The sequence below is a fragment of the Lepidochelys kempii genome, chromosome 5, assembly GCF_965140265.1.
Source record: "Lepidochelys kempii isolate rLepKem1 chromosome 5, rLepKem1.hap2, whole genome shotgun sequence".
Lineage (NCBI taxonomy): Eukaryota > Metazoa > Chordata > Testudines > Cheloniidae > Lepidochelys > Lepidochelys kempii.
Window position 1 is genome coordinate 81917346 of NC_133260.1, and position 23220 is coordinate 81940565.

The window sequence follows — 23220 nt, forward strand, 5'->3', positions numbered from 1 at the left end:
CGCAAAAAGAAAAGGAGTACTTGTGGCACCTTAGAGACTAACCAATTTATATGAGCATAAGCTTTTGTGAGCTACAGCTCACTTCATCGGATGCATACTGTGGAAACTGCAGAAGACATTATACATTAGACATCAACCCCAACGCCCCTACTCCACCCGCGCCACACTGACGACATCCTCTCCATCCGGACCCATGGAAAAGCAGCCCCCGAGGAACCCCACCACGACCCCAACAACCTCCATCCCACCACCAACCCCAGCCCGGCCCAGTCCACACAAGGTGAGGATGTTGTCAGTGTGGTGCGGGTGGAGTAGGGGCGTTGGGGTTGATGTCTAATGTATAACGTCTTCTGCAGTTTCCACAGTATGCATCTGATGAAGTGAGCTGTAGCTCACGAAAGCTTATGCTCAAATAAATTGGTTAGTCTCTAAGGTGCCACAAGTACTCCTTTTCTTAAAGCTGACAGGAGCACACAGCAAAGAACAATGGGGCAAGAGAGTATTGGTACATTCAGGACCCAGGCCTTTCATTGTAGGCATGAGGTCAGGGGGAAAAGTTGTTTCATTAGCCTATTTGTTTTTGAAACGGCGTCTATTTAGGTTTGGCAGAATTTTTGACAGATAATATTGATTTTAAGCATTTTTTCAGTTTTTATCAATTTCCATATTTGCGGGAAATTTCACAGGTGTGGGGGTCAGACAATTATTTAATGACAGATGCTGAGATTCAAAAAGTTAAAGCATTACAATGATTAATACACAAATTGTCAACAGCAGATGTCAAAAATATACAAAATATCCTTAAAATCAAACTCTAAAGTTCTCAGGCAGCAGTTTTATTTTGTCTGTCTGTAAATTTCGATCATCATCAATGGAAATATTTTTTCATTGGTTTGTGTGTGTGTAGGGTTAAATAGATGTTTACAGACATTTACTGAAATCTACAAGACATTTACAAAAATCTAATCCTTTCAAGCCTACTTATATTTGACAAGAGCATTTATCAAGTTTTTTTTCAGAATAAAAGAGCTATGTCCTGTAATCCTTACACAGGAATAACCAAGGTCAAATTGCCTTTCTTGCAACACCACTGAAGCCAATGGCAATTTTGCCTGGCTAAAAATTATAGGATTAGGTCCTAATTTTGTAAATCCATACTTGTCAATTTTGCTCTGCCTCCAAACCCCTTTTGCTCCTACATAAACACTCTAATCGTTACATAAATGTCTAAATCCTGATACAGACAGAACCCAGATCAAAGTCAGTGGAAGTTTGAGGACTTCATCATTGGGTCCATTATGTTCACTTTCAGGTTAAGTTATTAATATATTGAATGTATGTATATATTGTTTAAACCATATCTGGCTCCTCCTACCAATGTTTGTCTGTTTTCATTTTCCAAACAATGTCTTCCGTTCACTTTAGGGCCAGTTTCTGCCACAATTACTGAAGCTAAGCAGACTTCACTATCCAAATAATACTAAACAAATCAACAGGACTACTTCTGTAGTAAGGTCCAAATCAATATAAGTATTGGCCCTTAATTATGTCACATCAGTGTTGTATCTGGAAACATGAGAAAGCTTAAAAAATAATCAGAAAAAACGCACAGATGAGTGTGGTGAGGTTCACATGAAGGAATGAACACAACCTCTTAGCTAACCACAGATGCGCCCTCTCCTCCCGGCCCAAAATGCAGCCACTTCTGCTACCTGGGTATCTAAGAAGTCCAGGGCCCAAAGATACCAAAAAGGTTTGTAATCTAAGGTTAAGAGGTGGACACACCAACCCATCAGAGGAACGATCATAAACTCTTCTCAATTCCTTAAATTCCTTCTCCCTGCTAACCAGTATCATCTCTGTCTTTTCTGGACTGAGTGTTTGACAAATCTTTCTCATCCAGGTTCCTATCTTAGCTAGGCACTGGAAAGGCAAGGAAACTGTTATATCAGGATCAAACAAATTGGAGACTTAGAGCTTTGTGTCATCCTAACACCACTGGGACTCCAGCTCAACTCCTCTCACAAGATCCCCTCCTGGCCTCAAATAAATATTGCACAAGTGGGGTGACAAAATGGAAGCTTGTGGGCACTTGAGGTGGATGTGGGTCTGCCAAACACCATGCTTTCAGACCTTTCAGAAAAGTAGGAACAGAGCCATTGGTGAATATCCCCAAAGCCAGATTCTGCAGCTATGCGAATGACACCTTGTGATCAACCATCTCAAAGGCTGCCGCTAAATCTAACAAAATTAATGACACTTGACTTTTTTTCCATTACCTGGAGATCATCAATCACTGATACTAATATGATACATATTTTATCCCCAAACCATAGCAATATCTGTTACCGGATAGACAAAGATCCAGGAAGAGTGTTCCAGATGAATCCAGAACTGTCTTGACATGTCCTACTTAATATCCTTTCCCAAAAAAGGAAGGTGTGAGGCAGTGCAGTAATTGGGAAGGCCAACATCATTTAATTATGGCTGTATAAGCAATAGATTAACCACCCACTGGTTAAACTGACATCTAGCTCTCTTGGAGAGAAGCAACAACAATATCTGTCAATAATGGACCTAAAACCTCCCCATTGATTCTCACCAATCATAAAATGCATGGACCATAGCAGCCTGTACCTGTGTAGGTGAAATAGTATCAATGAAATTGTTATGTTAGTATCCTCTGCTCCGAAGGAAACAGGCAAACTGGTCTGGATTTGAGCAATGTTATTCAGAAAGTAAATCCAAAATGCCTCACAGTCAGATATGCTAGTCTACTACCAAGTACAAATTACCAGGACTCTCTTGTTTATTTCTCAGTTTCTTTAATCAGTGTAATCAATTCCCTTTGTGTTAATAACAATAAAACTATCTATACACTCACCAATGCAAATCAATCCAGTAGAATCCAGTTTACTGCCAGGTGAACACTCACAATTGAAAGAGCCAAGATTGTTCCTGCAGGCACTGTTGACACACGGGCTGATTTCGCATTCATTTATATCTATAATCCAGAAGGAAAAAGGTACCATTAGGACAGCCATGCATTTCTGGAAAATATTGTGCTGTATAAATGAAGCCATGAACCACAATATGCCAGAATGTCTCGTAAATCTGGCTTATTTATTTATTTATTTGATGAGGTACAGAGTATGCTCGGGCAAGCACTGTGTATGTATGTGCATATGTAAAGGAGTATTTGCATATTTTGTAAGTGTTATTTAATTAACACTTTCTTACAAGGACAGAAACTTCCAAGAATTTGGACTAAAACATTTTCCAGAATAATTTACAATTGTCCTGTGAGAAATCAAAACCCTTTTTCCATGGAAAGCAATGCATTCCCAGGCACAACACGCTGTGCACAAACAAAGGCCTTATTGTTTCTGTCATCTAGGCTCCATGAGGCTTTGGAAGAATTAAGAAAACCTTGTCAGAATCAAAGTATTACAATGCTGGCTGCAATTCCATAGTCCTGGAAAGTGCTCAAGAAAGAAGACAAACTGTAATACTCTAAATAGTATTCCACTCCAGCTACTCTCCTTCTCACTTTCACCCACATGGATTTTTTTAAGGCCTGTCCACATGTAAGAATAAGACTCCTGCTGTCAGCATTAGCCTTTTTTAAAAAGTTAAATTAATTTTTAAATTAAAAAAAAAACAACAGCAAATTCTTCCTAACAACCACCAATTATGCCTTTTTGAAGTTCACCAATTTTGTTTTAGATTTGGATCCTAAATCAAATCAGACTCATAATCCTAACAGATAGTTCCTGTCATGGGTCAGGAATTAAACAGTTTGGGTCCATGCTTATGTTCTCAAATAGTGACAGTAATGCCAAGCCCATAAACCTAAAACAGCCTGACACAAATTAATTAAAAATTAAATAAAGGACAGAGGTAAGTATTGGAAACAGGAAACGTACCAATGGCTGATTTTCAAGGGAAAACCAACTATTCCACTTATTTTATAGAAGTAGTACAAAAGGTTTCATTTTCTATTTGGTGTAGTATGCCATATCAAGTCTTCATTTCTCTACACATTTATCTGTTTATGGGCTTCTGAGGTCATAAGAACAATGATGAATTTAAACTATTCACTGAATCACCTGTGTTATTAAAATGATGGAGCACATCTAGAAATCTGAAACCTTTAGGAAACTGATTTCTCTCTCCGTCCTCCCAAATCATACTGTACTTAGGGACAAAACCCACTCTCTTTACTTAATGGGACTATTCAACTAAATAAAGTGATCAAGACTTGGCCCTTGATATGAATTGTTTTTGAATAGTGACAATGCTTTATGTTAGTATACAGAGCAGCTGCTTTTGAGAATAAATTCAATATTCTTGTTCCCATATGACTAGCAGGAACAAGGAATTTGGTGGAGGCAGATCACAGAGTGATACTGGAGATATCTTAAATATTCACCACCTGCTAAATGAGTCCCAAGATAGAACTAACTTTGGACAACCTGCATGTAATGGTACTTCTGCGAACCTTGCTTTCAATGGCTATGCATTCTTTAAAACTGAAAAAACAAATAGGGAGATGAGGGTATCTCAACTGTGTGAGGACATGTAGCTTCTCCCTTTCAAAGGACTACTAGGAGAAACAGAGCAGTCTTCTTTTTTGCTATTAATATAGTATACTACACATGCATATATGTATATTACACACACACACACATATTCAATATATATTGATTTATTAGATCAATCTTGAAGACATTAAGGTTGCATAGACAAGCACTCTAAAGTTAGAAAATGCCAGAATTAAGTTTTCCTGTGCAACATTAATTTGCCGCACTTGTGCATACTGGTTGTGCATACTGTTCACTGTTGATACAGTCTTTAATTACATGATCACATGTTATTTTGTTCCCTAGGAACCCTGCCTCATTCAGTGCACCAGGATGGATAGCGCCCACTTGATGAACAGCTATTCAATATTTTGTTTTATTCTTGCTGTGTAGGTGTGTAGCCCTGCATCTTATTTACTGCACACTATTCAAACCCTGCTCTGAAGAGTGAATTATTAATTTCCTCATGGGTTTTTCTATAGTGTACACCACTCGAGTATCTCAATGCTTCAGCAAATATTAATTAATTGACTTTCACAATGCCCTCGTGAGATAAAAGATGACATTATTACCCTCCTTTTATAGCTAGAAAACTGAGGCACAGGGGGCATGTCTACATTGCACACTAAACCTGGACTCTGACTCAGGTCTGAACCCAAGTCCTTTTTTTGTTCCCTCACAAATCAGTCTGCAAGCACTCAGGACCAGGTCCTAGGATCCTGCTAGGGGGTGGGTTCAGACCCAGAGTCCTACTGAGACTTGGATCCAAGTCCCATCATTTTGTAGTATGCACACATGTCAACCCACAGCCCCAAGTTAGGTCTGCATAGTACAGTACGGACACGTTAGCATGACTGTGAGACTGAGGGTCCAGCAACTATCAACTCAGATTTACAATGCAGTGTGGATGCTCAAGCGTGGGCTTGGAAACACTGAGTCCACAAGCCCAGGTCTCACGGACTCGGGTTTACAATGAAGTGTAGATGTGCCCAGACATATAAAGCGAAAAGTTTCTACTTATTGTAGGTGCTCAATTTGAGATGCCTACGGCCTGATTTTTCAGAGTAGTTAGCATTATAGAGCACTTTATATGTTCACAGCACATCTCCCACTGATGTGAGCTGCAAGTGTTCAGAACTTCTGCAAACCAGACTAACGGTCTGAAGTCAGCACCCAAGGAACATGCAATTAGTGGCCATCCATGAAGTTTGGTTTAAGTGACTTGCCTAGCATCACACAAGAACTTTATGTCAGAGGCAGGGATAGAATCCAATTCTTCATGGAAACATTCAGCTTCCTTAATGAGACCCCCCCTTCCTCTTCCTGCAATAGCCTTCCACATTCACGACACTTTCCAACTTCTGCAACAAATGAAGCAGGGCTCCTATAGACAACAGTCTCATTCTCTAAACAACCTGATTCATCCCTAGAGTAGGTCCATACTGTGCACTGAAAGAGGCAGAGGTCTTGTTGAAAAAAAGTATGCAACCTATATGTAGTATGTGACTGTATAAGGCATGTGCACTACACCGGGATGAATTAAGGTTGCACAGGAACCTTAATTCTAGTATTTCCTAGCCTCTGAGTGACTTTGCAACCTTAATAATGTTCTTTTAACATATTTTTTGTGTGCAACTTCCTAGGTTTTTAAAAAAGTAAATTGAAAAAACAAATTCCTTCATCTGCAATAATACTGATACCCACACAGATCATCAGCGAATTTGGAACCTTTATGTCAGGGGTGGGCAAAATTTTTGGCCTGAGGGCCACATCTGGGTGGGGAAATTTTATGCAGGCTGGGGCAGGGTTTCGGGTGAGGGAGGGAGTGTGGAGTATGGAAGGGGGCTCAGGGCAGGGGGTTGGGGTGGTAGGAAAGGTGAGGGGTGCGGCAAGGAGCTCAGGGCAGAGGGTTGGGGTGCAGGAAGGGTGCAGGGTGCGACAGGGCAGGGGATTGGGGTGCAGGAGATGTGTGGCAGGGGGCTCAAGGCAGGGGGTTGGGGTACGGGTGCACGCGTACCTCAAGCGGCTCCGGGGTGGCAGCAGTGTGCAGCAGGGCTAAGGCAAGCTCCCTGCCTGCCCTGGCCCGCATCACTCCCGCAGTGGCTCCTGGGGGGGGAGGAGGGGAACAGGCAGCTCCGCCGCGTGCTGTTCTTGCCTGTGAGTACCACTCCCAAGCTCCCATTGGCCGCAGTTCCCCATTCCTGGCCATCAGGAGCTGTGGGGGGTGGTACCTGCAGGTGAGGTCAGTGCACAGAGCCCTCTGCCCTGCTGCCCAAACCCCAAGGGCTGCAGGGACACGGTGCTGGCTGCTTCCGGGAGCGGTATGGGGCCAGGGTAGGCAGGGAGCCTGCCTTAGCCCCGCTGTGCCATGGGGCTGGCAATCTTGCAAGCCAGATTGAAAGTCCTGACGGGCCAGATCCAGCCCACGGGCTGTAGTTTGCCCTCCCCTGCTTTAGATCCAGCACACAAACCTCTGCCACTTGCACTAGAGAAGTAACTGATGGTAACAGTAGGTTGCCATCCTCTAAATGGACTAGCACTAGTGAGGAATGATACACACAAGCTTCCAGAGGGTTACACAGATATTTGCTGGCAGCAAAGCAATAGTGAGATTCAGGAATCTTGGGTTTCATTCCAGGCTCTGGAGAATAGTGTGTTCTAGCAGGCAGACTCTTCTGATTATTCCCCACAAGTGTGACATTTTCTACTTGTCCCTTACAAGCTGTGTCTGTCCCAGACCTATCTCTTCCTTCCGCTGGCTCCTTGTCTTAGTCCCATGCTCCTCACAGAGCCAGTTCCAGTCTCCACTCCTCAGGTCTCATATCTCAATCCCAGTCTCCTTGCCCACCAAGTCCTAGTTTCACCCTTCTGCACTTCTCCCATCCCAATCTCCTTGCCCAGTCATTCCCAGTCCATCCCAACACCTTGTCCCCAGTTTCCTTGCACAGCCAGTCCCAATTCTACCCCTCCTGGCTCCTATACCAAACTCTCTCTCCCCACACTTTCCTCCACTTGCACACAAACACTCTTACCACCCACATTCCCCATCCTCACTGGCTCCAAGTCCCTATCTCCTTTCTCATTCAATCTGTGTCCTGTTCCTGCAGCATCAGGCTCCTTGTACCTATCTCTTTGTCAAGCCAGTCACAGTTCTGCCCCTACGGCATCGCATTTCTTTAGGAGATCTGTCTCACCTCCTCCCTACCCACTGGTTCTCAGTCTCCTTTCCCAGCCAGTTCCAGTCTCCACCCTTCACTTCCGGTCCCTATCCCAGTTTCCCTCTCCTTTCTGTCAGCCTCCAGTTCCAGTTTATATTCCCCACACCCAGGCTTCTTGTCCCAATCTATTCCCACTGCTCCTGCTACCCTTCCCCACCTCCCTCGGGTTTGGTTCTTGTCCCCTCTGTATTAGAAGAGGGCATCTTTTTCCTTCATGCTCCCTGGGCACAGCAAGGATGTCACTGAGAACACAAAAGAAATAGGATCTCTCCTGTCAGTTCAGACATGAAGACCTAGCCTGTCCTCAGTAGCCCTGAGCTGCAACTGCAGGGAAAGTCCTTCCTCTCAACCCTGGACTGGGGAATGTTGAGTACTAACAGAATCCCGGGAATTTAGGTGCTAAAATCTAAGAAATCTGTATTGAGCATGTGTGAACTGAGATTTTTCTAACATTTATAATTTGTCCAGATTTTCACAGGGATAGCTGAAGGCACAGTACTGACATAAAGGCCACCTGTTTGCCAAATTTTGAGTCCCTATTCTAAACCACCAGAGTGCTAGAGCTTTTCAAAACACAAACCCACCCACCCCATCTCTATTTTTTTCCAGTTTGTTTACTTTGTGCATTTGACATGGTTTTGGCTCCAATTCAGCAAAGCACTTAAGCACATGCTTAACTTCCACTGAAGTCAACAGGACCACTCATTTTGAAAGTTAATCACATATACAACTGTTTGCATAACAAACTGACTGATAGCCTAAATGATCATACAGGGGAAAAATTACAAGGGCCCCCTTTCAGCAAGGCACTCAAATGTGCAGAACTCCATTTTCAGTGCTTTGCTGAACTGAGGTCAATGAGTATCATATGCACAAAGTAAACAAACAGGAAATAATGTTTTTCCCTCTTTGTTGTAATAATCTTATCTGTTAATTGTAACAATAGGAAGTAAGATATTTCCACAGAAATGTGACTTTAAGTTGATAATATTCTTTTAATTTTTAAAATGCAAAGTAAACATATGTGAAAATATTTACCATTTTTAAACAAATATTTTTCTTTAAGTATGGTACATATATATATTGTGTCATAGAACCAAAATTGAAACAATCCACTGTACATTCCTCGAAATAAACTTCAAAGCACGCCTGGTTTATATTTCTGGAAACACAATCTAAACCACAGAGCTTGTTGTAAAAAATTTCTACTTTCACAGATTCTCAAGGCACAAAACAAACAAACAAACCCAACAACAAACAACTTGCGAAGTTTTCATAACTTGCTTATGAATACAAAACAACACAGGCTTTAATGTTTCATTATGGTTATTGCTGAAAGTTATATTAATTAAAACTATATATTGTTGAACAGCATGCATCTGAGTAATGTAAAAGCATGACCCAGTTACTATTGAGAGCAAAACTTTACAGCTAGTAAGGTAAACTGAACTGCTTACCATTTCTTTGAAAACAGAATTTGGAAGGAGAAAAAAAAAAAAAGAGTGAGATGAATTTATTCCTCAAACTGCCAAGCCTCTCAATGTTAGAAAAAGTGTAATAGATTTTATATAGTTTCATAGACAGCTTTATGCAAACCATTACTGGATCATTTTTGCCTAATCAGCTAAATCTAAACTTCATTCTAACTATGGGATTTAGATGGATAAAACAGATCATTCATAAAGCATGTGTATATAATTTAATATGCACACAAAAGTGTATTAACAATAACTGACAAGACACTTCAGCTCCTGCTGTAGACAAAATATATTTTAGGGTGTCTGGATTAAAATAATTATGTTCAGAAGGAAAACTTCCCCAAAAGTTCAGGTTTATATTAAACCTGAAGTTTTGGGGAATGAGGTACCAAGTCAGTTTCACCAAGTGGGGAAGTAGACAGAAATATCTTTAATATTCTGGGTTTATTAGATTCCAAATAAATAGCATTACTGATCATTCCAAAATTTACATTAATTTTAAAATAGAACATATGTAACAGCAGTAGTCAATACTATAGGGTCAAATGTGCCCCACCAAACAAAGATTGCTTTCTGTGGAGGGCAGTGCAGAAGAAGTACGTCTCACTGAGACACAAAACTTCACGAAACTGCACATGACAGCACAGCCACTCAATCACAATTGCTCTCTGTAAAGGATGTGCTTCCCTCAAGTAGCAAACCAGCTCTGGTGACTGATCTGAAAGGGGTGGATGGGCCACAACCTTAGCTTCTCCTAGCTCCTTTTGGTGTAACAAACAGTGCTAGCCCCATGTAGTCTTGGTACTCAGGGGAGCATAAATACTGTAACCATAGCAAGTCCCTATCATGATATATTGCTTACTTATGAATATGTAGAAGTTTTCTTATGAACATTCAAAGTTGCTGTAGGTAAACAAACAGGAGTTTAGTTTATTCATTAGAATCCCAAGAGCAAAAAATTATCTGTGACCGGTTATCACTTTAAGGAATCTTGAATGATCACTCAAATAATTTTTCTTTCAGTGGCAGAGTACAAGTACATTTTAATTTACATAACAATCGACTAATTGGGCTACAATTTTGTCTGCACACTTCCCCTCCCCTGCCTATCAGACATTGCTTGCTGTAGTTGTGAAATATCTCCTTATACCCCAAGTCCCTATTATATTGAAATGTTATACCAGGAATTATAGTCAGAAGCACTGTGTTGTATAAGTTTAAATAAATCAAACTTGCTCACTATTTGTATTTTTATATTTGATGCAGGCTGGCTAAACTGATCATTAATTTAGTTAATGCACCTTTTAAACTTAGATACAAGTTAAAAAGTGTCCATTCTTTAGAGTTATGAGTTGAATTTTCTTGATGATTGGAAATGACTCTCAGGCTTCTATTGATATCTCCTTGAATGCTCCCCTGAAAATCCAACCCTATCACAATTTTATACAGTGACACCTAGATCATAGGCCTAGTTTTGTTTTGAATTAATATGGTAATGTGTCTTGTTATGTTCTCAGACTGAAAACCCAAACTGGATGGAGATGTCCTTTATAATTACATTTCAATTATTTCATCTCAGTTGTTTGTGTCCCGGTAAATTGTTCAATACATTAGCAAGTTTATGGTCAGAGTTAAGCTTTGAAGTTAAATATCAAGATGAAGAAGCAAATGTAACATCTCTCTTGGTAATATAATGTCTGTCTGCAGCAGACTCAAGACTCTAGAATATTAAGCATAGAGAGAAAAATCACTTTCACTGCTAAAACTATTTTTAAAAAATATGAAAGCTTAAAACTCTCAAGAATAAATTTTAGCTAAATACTGTGTATAGTATTCTAAGACAGCATAGGGATCAGTACAGTATAAATCCCTGGATATGACTGATAGGAAAAGACTACTCTGAAAAGAGTGCAGTTGGATCTTTAACACACAATGAGAGCAGACAGAACTTCAGTTTTCAATGACTGCATGGAACACAATTCCCTTTGAATGGAAAGGGACTGAGTTGATCCTGCCAGGAACTGAACCACTGGTTCATGAGATTCTAAGTATTCCAAAGCTGACGCCTTCAACTTGCAAACCATTCCCTTTGGAAAAGGGCAATTCACAGTGAAAAATCCCTTACTGTGATAATATTGAATTGTATAATTCAAGTGGCCAACCCAAAAACAACACTGAAAGTTACCAAAATTCCACTATTCCTGGTAGCATTATACATTTCTGTTCAAAATAAAACAGAAATTAACACCTCTGCACCAACTTCATTTATCAGCCCAATTAATGCAAAATTGATTTTGGACACAAAACATTCTCACTAGCTTCCAGTGGCTATATTCTTAATTGTATCATTTGTGATATTGTGTGATATTTGTATCATTCAGGGCAGAGAGCAATGACAATTTTAAAAATATAAATATTTTGCAGCAATAAAAGAACAATATCAATAGTCAGTAAGGCACAGATCCAGGATCCACTTAATACAATGGAAATATAGCTATTGACATCAATAGTAGCAGGATTTAGCCCTACATGATATTCTCTTGTTCAACATCGGGGAAGATGAGGAAGACTGGACTTCTGGAACTAAAACAAACACCTTTATCAAGGCCACAAACCAGAGATCTGCATTCACAGAATGTTCAAGAGATAAATGTGCATTTTCTTTAAACTTTCTCTTCAAAGTATTCTGTCTAACAAAACATACTGTTGTGTAGAAAATGAACTGGCTATATTGGAGGAAATTCAGTCATGCCCCATCATTCTAAAATAATTCCACTGAGAGCAATGACAAGATGCATTTTTTGATTTATACCATAATATAGGCCTTTCCTTCCCTTCATTGTTTTGTATCACCATGAGTCTTCTCTGCTCATCTCAAATGCCAATACTATAATATCACTGATTAGATCAACACTATCCAGATGGCTCCCACTTCAGCATTTTTACCTTCACACGTGTCAGTCTCACTGCTGAATACATAACCCTTTGGACATGTACAGCTGTAGCTTCCAGGTGTGTTTCGACACAGGCCATTGTCACACAGCAGTCTGTTCACTGAACATTCATCAATGTCTGGAAAAGATCAGGTGGACACATTAATGAACAAGTCTGCCCTCCTTTTCTCCAAGTATTATTTTAACTGTACTCTCAGCAGCAGTTGTATGTCTCACATTCAGTTTTCCGCATTTGTATCTGAACAAGGAGAAATGCCAATACTTGGTTTCAAGAAGTTAATAAACCTTCAAATTCCTCTTACCCCATATTCTATGTTACACTTAAGAATTGTCACAACTAGTTTGTCAGTATATATCAGTTTTTCAGGAAAGCACAGCTTTATGTCCTCCGGCGAACATGGCGACTTTGGGATATTTGGCTGTTTATAAACAGCCATGATTATTGCACTCGGATTTGTCTGTTTGGCAGCCAGTAGTGATGTTAAACATGCTTTTAACCAAATTTCATTAAGAGTTGCATCACTGTGCTATTCCTTTTTTCTGTGCAAAATATTTGCTATCAGAGAAGGTACAGTAGGAAACACCTACACTAATATCCACGTATAAAAAATACTCTGCTACACTCCAACTGATCACACACTGAAATATCGCAACCGTGAGTGTTTCATGAGTGTACATATTTCTACCTATCTACTGACTGATAGCAGATATATTACCACAAGCTAACATTAAAGCTGGGAAGCCAAGCACCAAAAAATCCAGAAAACCCAAAAGTTAATGTTGCTCCTTAACCTTACTTTAGACTTTTGCAAATCTTCTATAATATACATTAACAGACATTATTACTGTAAACTGCTTATGCTTAACAATGAAAACAAAAATATAAAATTTTATTTTTTTAAAAAGTTATTCTGTGATTCCCATTACTGTAGTATTTTAGCACCTCACAAACACTTTATCCTCCCAATTTTCCTGTGAAGAAAGTGCTATTATACAGCTGGGGATGTAAGAGAAATTAAGGGCTTAATCTAATTTCAGTCAAAACCAATAAGATGATTCCAACATACTTCAGTGGACATTGAATTGGACTCCAAGTGAGTTGCCAAAGGTCACACAGGAAGTCTGTGTCAGAGCTGAGAAAATAATTCAGCATTTCTGAGTTCCAGTTCAGTGCTTTAACAAAGCCATCCTTCCTCTCATACAATGTATGTGCAACTTAAAACCGTAGGAGCAACCTTTTGGTATTTCCTGTGTTTTGACTGCTTGATTTCTCAAGGTTAATGTTACAGTAAAGAAAAGTTCTATCCCCCTCTTTAACTGACAATTTTTTAAAAAGAAGCAAAAAAGGACAATTACGTAATTAGAGAGACAAGGTGAGCAAGGTAATATTTTTTACTAGACCAACTTCTGTTGGCGAGAGAGACAAGCTTCCGAGCTTACACAGAGCTCTTCTTCAGGTCTGGGAAATGTCCACAGAGTGCCACTGCTATGTACAAGCTAGAACAGGTTGTTTAGTGTTAACACATGACAACCGTTTTCAAGTACGTAAAAGGTTGTTACAAGGAGGAGGGAGAAAAACTGTTCTTCTTAACCTCTGAGGATAGGACAAGAAACAATGGACTTAAATTGTATCAATGGAGGTTTAAGTTGGACATTAGGAAAATCGTCCTGTCAGGCTGGGTAGGCACTGGAATAAATTGCCTAGGGAGGTTGTGGAATCTCCATCATTGCAGATTTTTAAGAGCAGGTTAGACAAACACCTTTCAGGGATGGTCTAGATAATACTTAGTCCTGCCATGAGTGTAGGGGACTGGACTAGATGACCTCTCAAGGTCCATTCCTGTCCTATGATTCTATGGTATTTCATGGGACCTTTCAAATGGAAGTGGCCAGTTAACCCTTCTCCAGTCATGGGCGAAAAGGAGAAAGGGGGGAAAAGCTCAGGGTGAGGTGTGTGGTTTAAATGGGTTATAGACTGCTGTAATAGACCAGTGTCTCTATTCAGTCCATGATTTTTAGTGTCTATCAAAGTTATGCCAGGCTTGTCATCTGCAGGTGTTGTGCAGGTTTCCTTTAAGGATGAGGACTGAGAGGTCAGATATAGAATGATCACCTTGTGAAAAGGTGAACCCACAGTCGATATGGTGTTTTTGTCTTTTAGCATTTTTCTGTGTGAATTCATTAGAGAGCATAGTGATTGTCTCATTTCACTCATATACTTGTTACTGGGGCATTTAGTGAACTGGATGAGGTACACTACATATTGTGATAGGCTTGCATAGGACCCATGTGGGAGGTGTTGACCATCGCAACACTGGAGATGTGTCTCTAGGTTTTGCATCTGTTGTTCTGTCAGAGTCTGGTGCTGCTTTGAGTTGGTATGGTCTGTTCTGTGGGGAGCTTGCTTCTGATGACAAACCTGGAGAGGTTGGGATGTTGTTTGAAGACCAGAAGAGGAGGTTCAGGAGACATTTATTTCATGCTGTGGTCCCCATAGAGTACCGGTTGCTCCTGAATATACAGACTGAAAGGGGTAGATTTTCTAAAGAGATTTAGTGCTTTCTCATTGTAGCTAAAGGTAATAGCCACTTCTCTCACATACTAAAGGCCCTCTCCTGCTTCCACTAAAATCAACGTGAGTTTAATCATTAATAATTAATTAATACCTCAAATAACTTACCAACACAGTTCCTTCCAGAGGGATCAGGTTCATAGCCACTGTTACAATTACAACGATAGCTACCACGTAGATTTTCACAAATTCCATTGGAGCAAATATCAGGATCCAATGCACACTCATTAATATCTGTATCAATATAATAGAGAAAATTAATGCAGCTATATTACACATTTAATGCTGTGAAACATCTTATCTTGGAATAGTTGCACACAGAAATGCCTCTAACACAAAATATTTTTTAAGTGCAGTGACTATGGATTCAGGGCCGAAGAGCCATTCTTTGCACATTTCATCTCATGGGATCCAGGACTTTTTCCACATTAACAAAACAAAACATTACTCTTTCTATATGTTGATTCCTGTGGCTTATATAGATCCATTCAGAAACACTGGAAAGGACAACAAGGATGCCGGGCCTGATTGTTATCTCACTTAAACTTCTTTTACACTGGTGCTGATTAACAATGGTGCATCTGTTTGTTCAATATCTTCATAAATGATCTGGAGGATGGTGTGGTTTGCACTCTCAGCAAATTTGCGGATGATACTAAACTGGGAGGAGTGGTATATACGCTGGAGGGCAGGGATAGGATACAGAGGGACCTAGACAAATTGGAGGATTGGGCCAAAAGAAATCTGATGAGGTTCAATAAGGATAAGTGCAGGGTCCTGCACTTAGGACGGAAGAACCCAATGCACAGCTACAGACTAGGGACCGAATGGCTAGGCAGCAGTTCTGCGGAAAAGGACCTAGGGGTGACAGTGGACGAGAAGCTGGATATGAGTCAGCAGTGTGCCCTTGTTGCCAAGAAGGCCAATGGCATTTTGGGATGTATAAGTAGGGGCATAGCGAGCAGATCGAGGGACGTGATCGTCCCCCTCTATTCGACATTGGTGAGGCCTCATCTGGAGTACTGTGTCCAGTTTTGGGCCCCACACTACAAGAAGGATGTGGATAAATTGGAGAGTCCAGCGAAGGGCAACAAAAATGATTAGGGGTCTGGAACACATGACTTATGAGGAGAGGCTGAGGGAACTGGGATTGTTTAGTCTGCAGAAGAGAAGAATGAGGGGGGATTTGATAGCTGCTTTCAACTACCTGAGAGATGGTTCCAGAGAGGATGGTTCTAGACTATTCTCAGTGGTAGAAGAGGACAGGACAAGGAGTAATGGTCTCAAGTTGCAGTGGGGGAGATTTAGGTTGGATATTAGGAAAAACTTTTTCACTAGGAGGGTGGTGAAACACTGGAATGCGTTACCTAGGGAGGTGGTAGAATCTCCTTCCTTAGAAGTTTTTAAGGTCAGGCTTGACAAAGCCCTGGCTGGGATGATTTACTTGGGGATTGGTCCTGCTTTGAGCAGGGGGTTGGACTAGATGACCTCCTGAGGTCCCTTCCAACCCTGATATTCTATGATCTGAGATCAGTATCTGGCCTGCAATTTACGTGTACACAGATACATACTCAAACACTTTGTTAACCTTGCATTAAAGATTGTAAGATATCCAAAGCTTTCATAAGAAAATTTAAATCAGTGGAATCTTGTCTACTTATGGTGTTATTACAAATCTATAACCAAAGTTCACTAACCTTGACTAAATCTTGGGGAACAGTTGGGCACATTTCATGCTACATCCTACCTCCCTGCAGCACAGATTTCCCCTAACAGGTCCAGGCCATCCTTTTCCCTTAAGAGAGTTTTTTTTGGTAGAAGTTCAGTACCCACCTATGCCCTAACTTTTCTGATGTCTTCAGGGAGCAACCAGGTCCCTTGATCATGAAGGGATCTATTCTATTCTATTCTATTCATGAATAGAATGAAGGGAGCAGGGTTGGGTGACTGTTACTGCAGTGTGGTAAAGTCAGTATGACTAGAATGGAGAGACAAATGGACTTGACTAGGAATGAGAATTGTCTGTAAGAGGGATTTCCTGCCTGCTCTCAATAAAGGGAGCAGATGAGGAGGATAACACTGCTTTGGTTGGGTTAGAAGGTTCCGGTTTGAAGAGGTTCAGTTTTCCCCTGCTTTGGGGGATGGTTTAAGCAAGCCAAGTTCCTCAGAGTAAGCAGCAGCAGGGTCCTCTGCGAACCTGTTTTCACTTGTATGAGATCCACAGCAAAGGTTACAATTTTGTTCAGGCCTCCCAGGGATAAAATATAAATTAAAATCCATTTTGAAGAGATTAATCTTCTGCAGGCACCTTGCAAAGACTACAATCGGTCTTATATCCCTTGTGAGGAGTTACAGCCTTTAGGTACTGAACAAAGACTGTAACCTCCACAGAGGACCTCATACAAATTCCCATAGTTCGAAACTGCAGCATTGCGGAAAATGGTTATTTCTCTTGTGAGATTTTCAGTCTCACCAAGTGGCACTGGTGGAGCTTATACAGTCAGTAAACCATAAAGTATTCATCTCAGAGAATTTACAAACTCTGCTTACGCACTTCACGTTACTTACAACTTCAGCAAGACACTAAAAATCAGAGCCTGTAAAATGATAAAACTAGGCCCATAAGCTTACACTATTGAACAGAAATAACATTTTCTTTTTTATTTAAGTATTCTTTTTAAATGCTAACTACGCTATACTATGGATATGAGTCAGCAGTGTGCCCTTGTTGCCAAGAAGGCCAATGGCATTTTGGGATGTATAAGTAGGGGCATAGCGAGCAGATCGAGGGACGTGATCGTTCCCCTCTATTCGACATTGGTGAGGCCTCATCTGGAGTACTGTGTCCAGTTTTGGGCCCCACACTTCAAGAAGGATGTGGATAAATTGGAGAGAGTCCAGCGAAGGGCAACAAAAATGATTAGGGGACTGGAACACATGAGTTATGAGGAGAGGCTGAGGGAGCTGGGATTGTTTAGCCTGCAGAAGAGAAGAATGAGGGGGGATTTGATAGCTGCTTTCAACTACCTGAAAGGGGGTTCCAAAGAGGATGGCTCTAGACTGTTCTCAATGGTAGCAGATGACAGAACGAGGAGTAATGGTCTCAAGTTGCAGTGGGGGAGGTTTAGATTGGATATTAGGAAAAACTTTTTCACTAAGAGGGTGGTGAAACACTGGAATGCGTTACCTAGGGAGGTGGTAGAATCTCCTTCCTTAGAGGTTTTTAAGGTCAGGCTTGACAAAGCCCTGGCTGGGATGATTTAACTGGGAATTGGTCCTGCTTCGAGCAGGGGGTTGGACTAGATGACCTTCTGGGGTCCCTTCCAACCCTGATATTCTATGATTCTATGATTCTATTGCTGAAAGTACTCCAGTAGGGTCTCATCCTGCTCCCTCTGAAGTGATGGGAGTTTTACTACTGACTTGGATGGGAACAATTCTCATCCTTTCTTAGGAACCTTTGATTTATTTTAATGTTGTACCATATTTAAAACAACATACCATATCTTGAAAAAAGCCTTTAGCCACTTGTATCTTATGAAAAATTCAAATGCTGAATTATACTTTTGAATATTTGTTTTACTTTCATTATTTTTCATGTCTCATATATATAAAGAAAAAAAATGCAACATTACCTCGTCCGTCCACAGTAATGCCTACTCCACTGCTACACAGGCCATGGAATTCGGCTACTCAATTGAAACAAAAGTTGTATAAAAAAAGTTAGTTCTAAACCTCCAAGTACATACTTGAATAAAAATTGTGACATCATGAATGAAACACTAAAAGGAAAACTATGGTATTATCCTCTCAAAAGTACCATCTCCTCGACAGCTTCACAACAGGGCAATGTCACCCCAGAAAGCAACATGGACTGTTCTCCAAAATATGGTGATATGAATACTGTTTTCAAGGGGAATTTGTGGCAAATAAACTGTTTCTTCATGTTCTCTGCATTTTCCTGTTACTAAAGATGAGTGAACTAGTTCTTATTTAAAAAAAAAAAAGGGGGGGGGGGTTTGAACATCAACCCCACTACCAAAACTGAATAGTGACTGTACTTTACACTGGACTGATTTTTTTAGGGAACCTACAGCTCCTTGTCCAACGCCTGTAAGGTACCTTTTCTCCTATCCAACATAACCTCTTCTGGCTCACCCTACACTTAAAGATAATTATGAGGCCCTGCTGCATCTATCTAGAGCTTGGTGTCTACTCCCTGAATTCTCACATAGTCTGGACAGGTCTGAAGTCACTCTACACAGCACTGTGCATGGAAGAACATAGAAAAACATTCTTCTTTTGTTCACATTAAATACTACAAGTTTAGATTACCTTGAAAACAAATGCTATGAATCTGCTTTGAATCAGACTTATTAGTCTATGTTAGCTGTGAGATCAGAAGAATTATGCAACTTTACCTGAGTTCTTGGCAGGACATGGGTGACATGGCTCTCCAAAGCCATAGTCTGGATTGGCACAGCAACATTCAGATTTTGTCACTGCCCCAGGGAAAGGGCGGACACACACTCCTTTTTTGATTCCTCCATAGCATGTACTGCGCATGTGAGTATCTAAGAAAGGTGAGGCAGAGAAATAATTATGTATTCTTAGACTAGGAAGGATATGAACGAATATTCTTTCAATAAGAAACTGAAATCAGAATCTTATCCAGTGAAAGGGATACATTTTGTCCTGTACCCAGGATGGTTCACTTATAAGCCACTGAAAGCCAAGTGCCTGCATCGAAGAACAGAATTTGGCTCTAAATAGTTATCTGAATGTTCCCATTCCAAGTATATGTTCCCGTCTGTGGTGTATGTTCTTTCCAAACTCATCTGTCATTGGAGGCTGATTTTGCATGTTTATGTTTAATTGTACAGTAACTTACTCCATGAAAAGTCCCATCAGACTCAGTGACATTACTCTTGAAGCAAGATAGTACTCAGTGTAAGTGTGGCAGAAAGGAGCCTTTTGATTGTAAGTTCTTTGATGCACCTTTCAGCAAAATGCCTATGACATTGTGAGTACTACTAACATAAAATAAAATAAAATCAGCCCTATGTAATGTGATAACTTTCAGATTACAAATACTTTTCTGGGAGCTATAATGTCTGAATAATATTATTCAGATCATTCAATGAATCATGTAGCATAGTCAGATAGAAAGCTCCTGTGTCTGATCCTGGAATACAACTTTCTAAACACCATACAGGCTCCTTGAAATTCTATCCAGAGGATTACATATGAATGAAATTTTTGTTACACACTATTTGAAATAACCTACTTTATGTCTGGAACAATTATATCATCTTTTTGTAAAACTGAAATTCCCAAATGAGTCATGAATCTGCTTCATGATTTCTTGGCATCTTAAGGGCATTTCCTGTTGAAACTGTAATATTTATGGTATATCTTTAAGAGGTACTAGTGATAACCCATGGGTATGGCTCTATGAGTGAGGTGGTCAAATGTGTATGTGGTTCTCGCAGAGTTGTGCTGATTCGTGCATAGGCTGAACAGTGGCAGTTGGGCCAAGTAATCCCTCATCTCTGCAGTCTCCCTCATACACCCAATGAAATTACTCTATGCAAATCAACTGGAGAGTAAGAGTACTGATTAGTTGAGTTACCTCTGCTATCACAATTGTCTAGAATTCTTGGTATGACATAGATAGATGCCTTTCCGTAGCTGTCACACAGCTGTAATTCATAAAATCAAAATAGCCAACAACTTAAAACCTGGATGGCAACAGATTGCAAATCCCAGCAATGACAGGATCTGAGGATATTCTAAACAAAAAGAGCTCTGAACATGCATGTAGCTGTTTATATTACTTCACACTGACTGAATAGACATTCTGGGCTTCAGAGTGACACAAAGTGGCAATTCTGGAATTTCATCATAAGTAGCAGCAGCCCATCTTGAAAGCTCCAAAGCCATTCAGTTACTGTGTGCCATGCTATAGCATCGCAAGTGGCTAGAAAAAGGCAATTCTCAAGTAACAGTCCTTGCCACAGATAATGCAGATGCAGGGTCAGAGGGATGAAACCAGGGCACTACTAGCACTTGAGGCCTGTTGTGCTTTCCTCTTTGCTCTCTTCACTTTCCTCTCTCTCTCAACCACTTTTTTTCAGTCTCTGACTCCCTGCTGCAGCACAGTCCTCCGGTGTAACCTGTGCTAACTGAATATTCCCAGCTTGATGCTGACGTTCTCAAATTCTTTTTGCAAAATGTCCTTGAACCTGTGTCTAGGTTGGCCTAGTAGCCTTAGAGCATCTGCAAGTTCTCCATAAAGGAGATCCTTTGGAAAGCATGCATTCAATGCAGATGACCAAGCCAGCAGAGATACGTGTTTGAGAATGATGACTAGGCTTGGCAATTTTGCTTTCTCAAGTACTTCGGTGTCATGGACATTTCCCACTTCATATTTAGAATACAGTGAAAACAACAGGTATGTAAGATGTTTAGCCTTTGCTGAAGCCTGCTGGAGGCAGTCCATCACCATACAGCAGTGTGCTCAGAACGCAAGCCTGGTAAACCTGTATCTTGGTGTTCAATGTTAGTTCCCACGTGCTTGGTCAGCTGGCCGAACGTGGTGCACGCCTTTCTGATGCCAGAATTAATCTTGTTATCTAGAGATAAGTTATCCGATACAGTAACTCCCAAATAGCATAACTTGTGCACAATTTCTATCATGGTGCTATTAAAACTTCTGGTGCAGTCAAGAGACCTTGTGCCATAATCAATGTCTTCTTTAGACTGATGGTTAGTCCAAATTCACCACAAGCTAGCACAAAGCTATTACATAAGATTCCTCCCTCCTTCTTCTCCAAACAAGGAATCTTATTATATAGATATGTGCAGCTGTATATGCTCGTATGTGAAATACTGTGCCAAGCTGGCCTTACAATTTGTAAAAGCCCCAAACTGCCGGAACGCTGCGGGTGGGAGGTAAAGGAGAGCACAGAAAACTGAACACTGGGTTGCTTCCCACTACTGTCTCACTGCCAGAGTGAGAGATCAGACCGGCCTGAGCCCCAAAATGTGTGGACCACAAAAAGTTGCTGCCTGGCTCGTACTTAAAGCTGGCTCTGCAACTGTGCCCTAATTGTGAAATCCCTAACACAATAAGAATGGTGCTGGGAGTTTACCATCTCAGGCTGTCTGTGCTCATTTCAGTACTTTATTGGCAATATTCATTAACATGATATAAGCAAATATCATGGCTGCAACATCAGTGAGAACAATTCTTACTTTTAATTCTTGGTTTAAACCTTAGCATAGGTTTAATTAACTATAATAAAATGCCTGCATTTATTAAAATACAGTACATATTTAGTATTCTCATTTAGAAATAGAGTAAAAGAACATTCTGCTTTTCACATGAACTTCCTTTCACTCCTTGCACCATGCAGACTTTTCCTATTGGAGTTTCTAAATGGAGTTTGTAATTGAAGGGGTTAGACTGAGCTGGTACTTGGTGGAACACTGTAGTGGTTTTATTTTGGTAATCCCCCAGCTTCTGCAGAATTAAAATTTTTGTTTTAAAATAATATAAAAGTGCTTAGCCCTTATGGTTATAGAGATACCCTTCCAAATATTAACTGATGCAGTACAATCTTCCTGTGTCTGTAGACAGGCAGGTAGGAATAATGGGCTACGTCTTCAGTATATGGAGCGAACATTAGTTTTAAGCCACCTTTGTGTTATCCCAACCCCAGGGCCCAGTTCAGAGTCAGGATTGTTCTTAGTTGTGCAGGCTTATAATGTGCATCCAATGAAATGAGCTGTAGCTCACGAAAGCTTATGCTCAAATAAAGTGGTTAGTCTCTAAGGTGCCACAAGTACTCCTTTTCTTTTTGCAAATACAGACTAACACAGCTGCTACTCTGAAACCTCTACAGGGCCATAATTCCAGCAGAGAACAGAATGCTTCAACCTTGGTTCTTTATATCTCTTTATCCTTGATCTGATTGAATAGTTCTAAGTTTGCTGATAACTGCTGTATTATTTATCTCAACTACATTTATCTTAACTTAGAAGCATAATTATGACAATTTAAATGTTGGCTAAATTAACTACTTCACTGCTGATTATTTTAGCAGGAACATCCGGCTATTTTGAGATTGTGGGCACAGCTTTGGTGAAGTACCACCACATTCTTCTTCCGATCTGATCCCTCGGTAATAGCAAACAGCGAGCTACACAAAAGAAAGCTGATAAAAAGCCATCAGACAACATCTGCTAATACCCAATAATTATCTAAATTTCCATTTTTCCAACACACATCATTAAGCACAGTGAACATGCACATTTACAGTATTGTGTTATTTTTAGTTTATTTCCTGTTAGTTTATAAGCCATATGTGTGTGCATACACAACAATGGGCAAATGGACTTCCCCTAAACCAA

General features: G+C 40.4%; 1 protein-coding gene across 1 annotated transcript in view; it reads right to left on the minus strand.

Annotated features, from left to right (window-relative positions):
• FBN2 (fibrillin 2) overlaps nt 1–23220 on the minus strand; it is a 254203-nt gene that overhangs the window by 114608 nt on the left and 116375 nt on the right. The window contains exons 16-20 of the mRNA XM_073344871.1: nt 19227–19379; nt 18441–18494; nt 14914–15039; nt 12226–12351; nt 2885–3004 (exon numbers count right to left, since the gene is read on the minus strand). Of these exons, the coding sequence (XP_073200972.1) occupies nt 2885–3004; nt 12226–12351; nt 14914–15039; nt 18441–18494; nt 19227–19379 (579 nt within the window). The remainder of the gene's footprint in view (nt 1–2884; nt 3005–12225; nt 12352–14913; nt 15040–18440; nt 18495–19226; nt 19380–23220) is intronic.